The sequence below is a fragment of the Thalassophryne amazonica genome, chromosome 19, assembly GCF_902500255.1.
Source record: "Thalassophryne amazonica chromosome 19, fThaAma1.1, whole genome shotgun sequence".
Lineage (NCBI taxonomy): Eukaryota > Metazoa > Chordata > Actinopteri > Batrachoidiformes > Batrachoididae > Thalassophryne > Thalassophryne amazonica.
The window spans coordinates 54,975,873-54,987,290 of record NC_047121.1 but is presented as its reverse complement, the minus strand read 5'-3'; the positions used below and the strand labels follow the sequence as shown (position 1 = coordinate 54,987,290).

At 43.3% G+C, this 11,418-nt stretch overlaps 1 protein-coding gene across 3 annotated transcripts in view; it reads right to left on the bottom strand.

Annotated features, from left to right (window-relative positions):
• Positions 1–4,656: 4,656 nt before the first annotated feature.
• tiam2a (TIAM Rac1 associated GEF 2a) overlaps positions 4,657–11,418 on the bottom strand; it is a 147,162-nt gene continuing 140,400 nt past the window's right edge. For 2 of the 3 annotated variants that reach the window (XM_034194890.1, XM_034194892.1), the window contains 8 exons: positions 10,676–10,855; positions 10,477–10,595; positions 9,744–9,852; positions 8,948–9,006; positions 8,774–8,876; positions 8,584–8,671; positions 6,851–7,005; positions 4,657–5,316 (listed from right to left, as the gene is read on the bottom strand). In XM_034194890.1, coding sequence (XP_034050781.1) covers positions 4,673–5,316; positions 6,851–7,005; positions 8,584–8,671; positions 8,774–8,876; positions 8,948–9,006; positions 9,744–9,852; positions 10,477–10,595; positions 10,676–10,855 — 1,457 coding nt within the window. In that variant the 3' untranslated portion in view covers positions 4,657–4,672. The remainder of the gene's footprint in view (positions 5,317–6,850; positions 7,006–8,583; positions 8,672–8,773; positions 8,877–8,947; positions 9,007–9,743; positions 9,853–10,476; positions 10,596–10,675; positions 10,856–11,418) is intronic. The other variant, XM_034194891.1, reaches the window with a different exon arrangement.

Sequence of the window (11,418 nt, the reverse complement as noted above, 5' to 3'; positions counted from 1 at the left end):
TGTGTGCTTGCTCGGTGGGTGAGGTCAGACTTTACTCGTGTGAAGCATCTTTATTGTGATTTAAAGCTACATAAATAAATTTAACTGTATAGGCTGCATCCCTCAAATGGTCCCACGATGACCTGATGATCTCAAGTTAACCCAAAGTCTGGTACATCTGGTACAGGTTTGAGTTTGGTTATGGGTAGTTTTGTAAACAGTTGGGTGTTCCATTTGGAGTTGCATCCTTCCTGGCTGTGTGTGTGTGTTCTCTGTGGTCTATCTTTCTGTTCAGCTCTGATGGACTCATATTTGTGGTGAGTTGGTCCATCAAGTCATTGATCACACCACTGTTGCTGACAGTTGGTGGTCAGTTAGCAGTTGTTTACTGGCATTCTTTCAGCTGTGTGTGTGTTTCCAGTTGATCCTTGTGTTCTCCTCTGCAGAGCTTCGTGTGGTGGTTGATGTACTTTGCTCACTTCTTCTTTCGATGACGTATTTCATTGATTTGACGTCTCCGGTTTCATTGGCCTCAGATGATCCGTTTCTCGTGAGATTCCTACTTGGTGTGATCGGAGCCGAGTGTTGTCATGTGGTTGTCTTGTTTTTGTGGAACAGAGTCCAGGTTCGACCTTTTGCAGGTGGAGCTGTACAGCTTCCAACAGACTAACATTTTTCAGAGTAGAAGGGTTGTTTTTTTGTATATAACCCACAGGACATCTGGGACTAGTAAAAATAACTTCATATAAATAGTTATTATAGCTATTTATATGAAGCTTTTACCGCCAAAAAAAAAAAAATCCTGGCTCTCCCCCTTTATCCATATAACCGCAGTAATTAACAGAATTTCCTCCAATAATCACATTTTCACCACATTTCTTGAAAATCTGTTAATTAGTTTTTGATCACTCTGATAACAAACCTCAGATTATTCCAGAAACTCGGCTCCTGCAGGAATGATCTGTTTGCTATAATGCAGAGTATTTTTGTGTTGTCTTGTTATTTTGGAGCATTTATGCCGGTTATACCACTGACATCTTCTGGAACAGATTGTCACCAGCAGATCTCGGTAGGCGTGTTCCCTGCAGGGATGGCAGATGGTGCGCGGACTCGCCAGCAGAACAGTTGTTTGTTTGAACGACTGTTCGCCGTTAATCTTCAACCACAGTCAGGATTTCTTCACATCTCCACTAACATGTCGAGGAGATAAACCTGCTGTTTGTTTGTTTTTAACATGGTTCAACTGACACTCTGATAACTTTAATCAACACGTCACTGAATTTAATCCAGATTATCGTTTATTGGACAAAAGCGAATCAGAATTCTGCAGATTTTGTCATATTAAAATGATTTGCTGTATTTAAAATGAAGTGTTATGTTTCCAGGTTAGAAGTGAACCTTCAGCGGTCAGCTGAGGAGAGACATTGAGTCCAAGTCCTGCAGACATGCATGAGTCCGACTTGTACTTATGTGAATGTCCACTATGGGGTACTAGTACCTCATGTGCCAAAATATTCTATAAATATAATTTTTCCCATTGATATGATACATGATGCATAATATGGTAGCCCTGAGAGGCCACAGTACTTCCAAATTAAGATAAAACATCAATGTGTTGTAAATAGCTACAACATGAAGAGCAACTCACAACACTAGAGGTACTAATGACAAAAAGAGGATCCTGCCCGCAGGACTTTTACTGATGGACCGCTCAGTGCATAGCGCACTATAGCTCCATAACAATATCTGCTCGGCCCAGCCGAGTAAGTTGACTTCATTGATGATTTCATTCTTTAAACATTTACGTTTTTGTATATTATCGAACAATCTGTCAGTAAAAGTCCTTGGGGCAGAAACCTCTTGTTGTTGTGTTAGTATGGCCACTGTTACAGTTTGTCATCTTGTGGCTATTTGCAATTGATGCTTTTGCATTGTGTTGTCTGTATTTTCAGATTAAAATGTTCATGTTTTCTGCATTAGCTTGTTGGCCTCTGATGGCCACCGTAGAGACGTATGTTAAAATATGTTGCCATGGTAATTGTCATAGCTTGACATTAGTTGTATTTCATGTATTTAAAGTGTCACTCTGAGTACCTAAACCTGGAAGAACAAATCTAAGACGTCAAATCTGTAAAATAACTGAATTGTGTAGAAATACCTCAAAATTACGCAGTACTTAAAACTGCAGTTTTAGAATCACACTAACTTGCCCAAAGTGAGTTGGGAAACAATTTCTAATAATTTTAAATTGTATCTGAGACACATGATTGTAACAAAAGTTGAGTCACAGACACTCGATTATTTATCAAAACTAAAGTCATTCATTTATTTGCACTGAGTTAAAGTTTCCGTCGGTGTGCTCAATCACATCAAAACATCACTTACTGTGAAAAACTCATTGTGAGAAATTGATCATGAATTATTTTTTTAAATAACATTCATACAATTTCCATAACTTTTCAGTTAAATGTCATTAAAGTGACTTTTTTCCAGTACTTTAATATAAGGAAAAACAAAAAAATAACCTAAATAACTTCCTTTGGCATTTTGTGTAAAGCAGCGTCTGCATTTGTCTTCATGCTCCACTTCTGTCAGATAATTTTATATTTACTTTGATTCCAAAAACTAAAGATATGAAATTTTTCTGACAGCTAATCAGCGGCTGGCGGCAGTAACTTTAGCCCAGAGACCAACCTGCAGGGAGCGCAGTGTTCTCCTACGTTACCTGTCAAAGACACACAAACGTGACACAGACAGACTTGGAAGGACCAGATGAAAGAGACATGAGTCACAGATCAGCTTTTATTTATGAAACAACTCCAGAAGAACGCAGTTCTTCACATTCATTGGACTTCTAGCATGAAAGGTGTTATTAATGTTTGCACCAGCAACATAAATTCAGTTCTGGTTTGTTTTTCTGTAGTACTTCACTCATACTTTATGGCAAACTGTTTTACAAAAAAAAGGAATTCATTGCAAGTTCCTGCTTCAATTTTTTTTCTTTATCTGTACAGTGTCAAGTATGTTTACAAAAACATAAAATGTCTCAAATCTATAAAAGATTATATACAGGACATGTAAAAACATTATTGCTGTTAAAAATCATTTAGCTAATCAAATCTCAAAAAATACTTGCATGTACTGCAAATTCCGATCCTCAGCAAAAGACTAAAATCCGCCGCGATCGACGGGGAAAATCATCGTCCCGTTTTAAATGTCGCCCAGAACGTCACTGTGCTAAAATATACATCATCAAACCACATAATAAATAATAAGTACGGAGGCAACAGTGTACTTTAGTGCACAAAAGCAAAAAGGCAAAAGGTTTTCTGTCGAGTTTGTGTCGCATCATTTAAATGTTTAACAACGGCGGACTTTGGATTGGGACTGACTGACCCATCCAGGACAATAACGGAACCAGAGTTTATGAGATAGTCATGGGGACGATTCACTAAGTATTTTATTGTGTTTGCATCAACAGACTTTGGTTCCAGTACTATGACTCACAGGACGTGTTGTAGTCCTCACTTGAGGACTCACAGAAGACCTGCGTGTAGCTAGTAAGACTCGACCTTCTAGCAGCTCAGACCCAGACATCGGTAACCCGTTTTAAAAACCGTAGAGCGATGAGGAGGCGGAACCCCTCATCAGAAAAGTATGAATGTTTCTGCGTCCTGAATTTTGTGATCTTGTAATATCTAAAACCAAAAACTCACTAATCAATGGGTCTCCAACAGAAGCCACTCACTCTGAACCTACATCATCTTTCCTGAAAGATGGCGTGAATGTGGAGGAGCTTCATAAAAAACTTACAAGTTGTTATTAAAGGGGACCACTGAGGGTGGCATCAATTACTAAGTATATACGTAGTACTAGTTAATATTTAGTTGTGTGGTGGCTATAGACAAGTGGGGGTCAACTTTTAAAAATGCTCCAATCATATTCAAACATATGTTACTGTATTTGTCTGATCGTAAAGATTCCAAAAAGGTACAGTTTGGACCATCTATGACTGAATGTTCTGGAGTTATGAACTAAAAACAGCAAAAATAATGAAAAAGGTCAATTTGAGTTTTTGGTCAAAAGTTAAAGTTGTTCCAAATTACACAAGCTAACAGGATTAATAAACGGAATAGTTTTGTCTCCAAAGAAAAGGTCAAACAAGGTCCACTGGAGTCTGACATATAGTAATAGATGGTTCAAACTATTACTTTTTTAAAACCATATTAGTTGAACCAATAATTTGTATCACTTTTTACAAAACATGGAGCAACTTTATCTTTTGACCCCTGTACAAACTGAAATTGATCTCTGACACCATTTTTTGCTTTTTACCACATAACTCCAAACCATTCAGTCACAGATAATCCAAACTATACCATATTCTTTGTCTGGTCATAAAGATTCCATAAAGGTATAGTTTTCAAAAATGATTGGATCATTTTTAAATTTTGACCTCTGGCTCCATCGACCAACCTGGGATGGCCACCATACATTTTTCACATCCCTATAGCTTGGTTTTGTCACCCTGGATGATTGGGACCAACCGATCTGGCCCATGGACTTGAATGTTTTCTGTGAGATTTACCTCGACCAGGCAGTTGTGTGCAGCTGATTGAAGGAACGTCTGCACTGAGGCACAGTTGGCGTCTCCACTGAGCTCCAGGAGTTTGATGAGTCCACCCTGCTCCCTCTAGGAGGGCGTGGACCCAGAGTTCTCTGCTGGCTCATAGAAACAGTCTTCATTCACCACTGAAGTCAGACTTTGGATGCTGAATTCTCTCTCCAGTAGAATGTTGAGGTCCACGATGCCCGATGGCGACGTTGCGTCCGTTTGGTCGTCCAGCGACCTGCTGTGCTCCTTCATGTTCAGCAGCACGCCCGGACTCTTCCTGAGGCTGTTGCTGCTTTTCCTCTTAATGGGGTTGAAGTGGCTGCACTGCAGTTCGGGGCGGCTCTCCGGACTGTCGCCCTCACCTTCAGGTTGGACGCATGGAGCCGTTGCACCTTCTGAGGCGCTTTGCTCTGTGAGTTGCAGTCGGAGGAGCTGAGCCTCAAGGGCACCGCAGGGCGAGCCGCTGTCCCTCCTCGAGCACGCCATCTCACTGAAACCGTCATCGTCGCTCAAAATATCAGACTCCTTCGTGGAGGTGGAGGGACACTGAGAGGTGAATCCAGGTTCCTGAGACCAGTTCTGGACATGCGAGTCTGAAGTGGTGCAGGGGGGAGGAACCCCGGGCAAGCTGTGAGTTCCACTGCTGAGGCTTCCCTCATCTGAGTCCGGTCCAGGCTTCAGAGTCTCGGGCTGCTTGCACACCCACGACGCCCTGGAGGAACCTGGAGGTCAGAGAAACATCACTCTTATCTGAGACAAACACTGAGCGCCGCGGTTGACCTGTAGCATTTTACGGTCTGAAGCAGGATGGTACAGTCGGCTGCTCGCGACACACACGCTTCACCTCGAAGCCAGAAACCATGAACAGAAACATCTCAGTCAGTGAGGATCACACTGAGCCACACGGATGTTTCTACTGCCGGCACCGTGTCACGCTTCCAAACACAGCGTGGAGCCTGAACATGCAGAATGCTGTTTTAACGCAGACAGACAGCCTGAGATTTTTGCACATTTGTAAGGACATGGCCTAAATATTTACATGGTAGTTTGGCAAAATTCTCAAAACATCATAATTCACATTGGTTGGAAAGAAAGGGGCTGATTAGCATAACCCATGAAGAAGAAGAACTATGTCCTCTGTAGACCCTGAGGACCCCTGGATTCTAGCAGGTTATTCCCCAGGTGTGCTTTGGGCCAGGCCCTTTCAAGTGGGTGTGTCACTACCACCTGGGGTGGCAAATCTTCCCATCCTCAGGGTGACAGCTGTTGCCAGGTTGGGGTCAATAAAGGATTACACAGGTGTCAAAAAAAAAAAAGCTCCAATCATCTTATAGTATATACCACACTATCTGTTTGATCATAAAGATTCTGATAAAGTATAGTTTGTGACTGAATGTTTTAGAGTTATGGGGTAAAAATGGCAAGAATAGTAACAAAAGTCAATGTCATTTTTGCACAGGGGTCAAAAGTTAAAGTTACTCCAGTTTTGTTCAAAAGTGATGGAAAATTATTAGTTGTGCTAATAGTATTAATAAATGGAATTTGGAGTTTTGACCATGTTGACTGATCTCCAACATGAAGGTCAGCGTCCACTGGATTCTAGGACGTGTTATGTGATAACTAAAGCTGTCACATGGTGCAAACTAGTCCTTTTTAGAACCCTATTAACCCAACCAATAATTTGCATCATGTTAACCACAACTGGAGCAACTTTATAACTTTTGACCCCTGTACAAACTGAAACTGACCTTTGTCACCATTCTTGTTTTTATCCTGTAACTCCAGAACATTCAATCATTGATGGTCCAAACGGAACCTTTTTGGAATCCCTATGATATCTTTCCCTGACCCCTACCGGGCTACAGCTACCACCCTGGGAAAGCTAGCATTAGTTTTTCCAAGTCCCTATAGGTAGGTGACAAAATGCCACCCTGGGTGGTACTGACCGACCTCTCTGGCCCACACACCACTGTGGCTGGTACCTAGTTCCATCCCCAATAGTCTCCCTTCACCCAACCATTTCACCGTTCACAAAAAATTGGGTGAAGGGAGACGTGTTTTAGAGTCCAAACACACAGATGGGTAGTGTGAATAGGAATCAAACCCAGGTCTGTATAGCGGTACCCCAACTCCTGATCCCACTGAGCTTCCTGCCCTACCAGGTCACATCAACCTGAAAGCAGTTCACCACAAACGCATCAAGAAACAAAAGGACGACTACTGCTGGACCGTGTGAAAGTCCAAATCAACACTCACCGATGCGGGCAGAACGGGGGAGCGCGCTTCGCAGGGGGGCAACGCGCTCCTTACTGCTCGTCTCCAGCGCTGCTTCAGTCCTCATGTTCCTCCTCACATTCTCCCTGAGGATGGAGCGGATCAGCTTGATAACGTTGACCTTGTTCTCGGGAACACTAAGAAGGAAACAGCAAAAGGTACCAGGTACCATGAGCGGTAGGACGAGGTCCGAGTCCTTCAGCGACAGCTGATGAGTATTTAATTTGAACCACAGTTCAGAGGTCATGACTGTGACCCCAAGTAGGTCAAAGTTTGGATCACCACCAAAAATAAAACGCTGTTTTTGCTCATAAAGTTTGATTTCTTTGTATCCTGACATTATCTCGATTAGGGGATCAGATTAATTTAAAAAATGGCTATAAAAATGTGTCATTACTTAATAAAATTTTATGAATATGTTTTGTAATAAATGTTTGTGTAAAGTTTATTAAGTTCCAGAGGACTGGAGAAATTCTGTCTCTCACCTTGCTCTCTTCTGGGGGAGCTGCTAAATTCTTAGAAGATCCTTTCTGCGGTCTGCAGTTTTGCAACATAACCTCTGTGACATAAGAAGTCGCTGTTCTCTCATTGAATACATTTCTGTGGCGAAATGGTCTCACCACAACCACACCTGCTCCTAATCCATCATCAGTGCAGCATCCACTCACCATCCAGCAGGTGGCAGAACACGTCTATGAAATATTACAAAATCAAAGCTGCGTTTTCAGTTGATCTGGTGCATCAACGTTCACGTGATATGAACGTGTTTGTGGCCTTTTGAGTTGGTGAGTTATAAGATGGTGTTTATTAATTTGATTTATCATTTTAAACTGGAGGGACGGACTCATTATCCGTGTTCACTCAGCATTTTAAAGGATTCTTAACTTGGCTTTTCTCAAATTGAGGACTCAGGCCTGTGCAAAATTCAGTTTTAGAATTTAAATTCTGCATCCTGTTTCCGTCAGAAGTCCTTTTCTGTTAGGAATACTTAACAGTGCTGTGCAGTTTTGCAGGAAATTAAGTAGCATGCGTAAGTGGAGTGCGTATACCTTCGACAGAACCAATCAGCCCTTCGACCACGTAAAGATTTTCAAACAAAGTTGACGTATTATTTTCTGTGAGATTTCTTAGGAAAAGAATTCCTGGGTGTGTATGACACGTTCAGGTTTTTTTCTTGGTCCCAGCCAGTGCCTGTTTCGGGGTCACTGGGGTTGTTGTTGGTGGTCGTCCATTTCCAAAAGCACAGCCAACAGGTTAGACGTCACATGTGAATGCAATAACTTTTTTTTTTTCACTGCCCATTTGTCACCAAATGTTTGACCACAAGAAGCCTATTGGCTTTAAGGTTAAAAGGTCAAGGTCACTGGCATGTGAGCACAATAACTTCTTTCCTAATTGCCGCCAAACTTGGCGTGTGTCGGATACAGTGACCAAGAGAAGCTGATTGAGTTGAGGGTCAAAAGGTCAAAGATCAGAATCACTGAACTGAACTGTACTTGGTTGATTTTTAAAGCTGACCCGAGTGACTTGGCTGGTGCCTGTTTTGGGACAAGGTGTCAGGGACAAAACTTGGACATGTGAAACACAAACCTGGACTTGAACCCTCGGTCTATACGTATATTGGTTGTCCACCTCCTGTCCCACAGCTTCACCTGCTCCAATGTGTTAAAGGCAATAAAATAACCATTAGTCATCCTTGAGGCGTCACCTCTGACCTGCTGCACAGCTGGAAGACGGTCTCTGGTCTTCCTTCCACTTCTGACCTGGAGTGAATCAGCTCCCAGATGCAGCTGCTTTCTGCACCTGTTCCTCATAAAACGGAAACAAAGGAGAGGATTTTAAACACCTGGTCCCCACGCTGCCTGATCAGACGGGACAGAACAGGAAGACGTGACGGTGTCTCACCTGCAGTGTTTCCGAGTCGGACCTGCAGCGCAGACAGCGGGATGAGCCAACGGAACTTGAAGGGGTCCGAGTCTCCGTGAGATAGCGCCGATCTGGGGTTGGTCTGGAAAACACGGGCGACCATGTTAGCAGCGTTAAAGAGTAAACGAGTGCTTCGTCAAACATAATCCTCACCATCTTCCTCTTCATCTTGGCATTTTCCCTGCAGACCAAGATCACCGCTTTCTTGAAGACTAGAGCGAGAGAGAAAAACACATCAACGTGTCATTTTGCCTCACAGGGAATTCTGAGTGAAACGCTGCAGCTCGCAGAAACATTTTAGAAGCCAACATCAGACATTAAAATTCACAGACGTTCTGCAGAACGCTCGGCTGCAAAGGAGCAACCCACAAAAACCCAGTCCATGTTTTTATGTTGTTGTTGGTGCCCAAGGCCTTTGACAACAACATTCAGAATATCAGATGAGATTTAAGTCACATTCATGCTGAAATACCAGAATTAAGAAGTAACAGAAAAAATAACTCCCAGGACTCCAGACTGTGTGATTTTGTCTCACATTTTACTTTTTTTTTTCTCACAAGAACAACTTTTTATTTCCTTCTTCTTTTTACACATAATGATACAAAATCTGTTCATTGCATTTATTTCCAAACATATTTTACACTGTGCACTTAAAATTCAGGAGTACTGATCATTCTGATCGGAGCTGCTGTTCCGGGTACAAGATCCATCCCAAAACTGTTCTGGAATATTTTCTGTTCTGTGTTTGGGGAAAAAAAAACCTAAACAAAAGCAGCACATCAGCTGTGATACCCCTCTGAACCACAAGGGCGGGAAAACCAGGTGAAGTGACATTGATTCTAAAGATAAATGAGTGTTCTGGTGGCTCTAATCTGCCCCCTATTGGACACACTTACATATCTGCATCATGTACTTGGTAGTAGTAGTTTGAGGTTGTGCACAGACTCACCAAACACGGTCATTTCAGGGTCTTTCCTCATGCGACCCAGAGAGGGGTGGGGATTGAGCCAAACCACCGCCGAGTGCATGAGAAACTCTCCCATGGAGATCTCAGTCACCTGAGTGAGACACCACAGAGACAACAACCTGTAAGCTGGTGTTTCTGCAGGATTCTGCTTCTTTAAGCCTGCTGGAAGCGTGCCGCATCTGCAGCACGTTATTTGGGATGCAATCTGAATATTTAGTGAATTGTAAATATATTCGCTCCCCACAGGCATCGCACAGAAGATGGTGTAAACACGGCGCTCTGAAGCTGGAGCTCAGGACGGACCAGCGCATGCCCAACGCAACTGTGTATGACTCCAAGCGAACTTTCAGGATTTTTTTTTTTTTAGGATGAGTAAGATGAAGTATTCCTGACTTTTTTTTTTTTTTTTTTGAAGCATCTACTTGGCTGAACAAGGCTGAAAATGGGTCTGATTTTGCCTAAAACCCTGGAGCTCCTACAGCGGACCCCAGACCCCCGGCCCACTTTCAGGATGTCTCGTTCCCATGCCTGGATGCAGTGACGTGCAACACCAGCGTCTGCTCAGAGACTCGACTTGGGCTCCGTGTTGGATGCTGAGTCGAGCGTGAGGTGGCTGACGTGTCCGGGACTCGTGCCGACTGTCCCGCCGGTACACACAGCAGCTGCTGAACTATAATCCATCATTAGAACCTCCCACGTGTGATGATCTGCTCACCTCTTTCTTGTGACCCGTCTGCTCGGCTACGAGCTGATCAAACACTGCGCCGTAGTCCTCGTAGATCTTCTGCATCTCATTGATGTGGCTGGCCACTTTCTCCATGGCCTTCAGGGCCTCTGTGGGGACACAGTGAAGGGTTAACGAGGACCACGAGGCTGGAATGACGGCCTGTCGTCCACCGTGTGTGGGCGTGTACCGGTGAGGTGGTAGTGCTCCTCGCTGTCACCGTCGGTGAGGGACACCAGCTCCCTGAGCAGGAGGGGGTACTTTAGTACCCTCTGCACCGGTTTGATCAGGTACGACTCCAGCGTGGAGGAGTGCTGCTTGGTGGGGTTCCGGGTGTCCAGGAACTCCTTGAAAGCCTGATCGGTTTTGGCTGAAAGCACAGAACAGATGTGGATTTTGTGAATATCAGGCAGGAGTTTGCTGTCATACGATGCTTTCACATTTAGGGCGCCAGTGCACCAACAACACGTCTCCAGCAGGGGGTGCTGTCGGGATCCTCTCACACAGCCACTGTAGGAGTCCGTCTACTTGTCACCTACAAACTCAACTTTGATTTCAGTAAAAGCATTTTGTTAATTTACTGTGTGGCATCGTGACGACACTTTACCTTTAATTCAGACGATAACGGTCATTTTCACGCGTACTTCAGCTAATCATTTTATTGATGTTTGTGTCTTTGTTCATCAACAGGACCTCACAAAAGGATATGAATGAATTTCAATCAAATTAACCTCTCCTAAGATCTGTCCAGTAGGTTAGATTGCAAGTTTTAAAAAAAACGTTAGCGGGATGTAGCAGAGGAAGAATCAAACGTCCCAATTATCTCAATGAGATCGCAATGGAAAATTCTGCACACTGTGATGTACCGTGTTTTCTAGGCTTAAACTGCACTCTAGAATAAATTGTACTTTTTTCCCCATATGTGGAACTCGT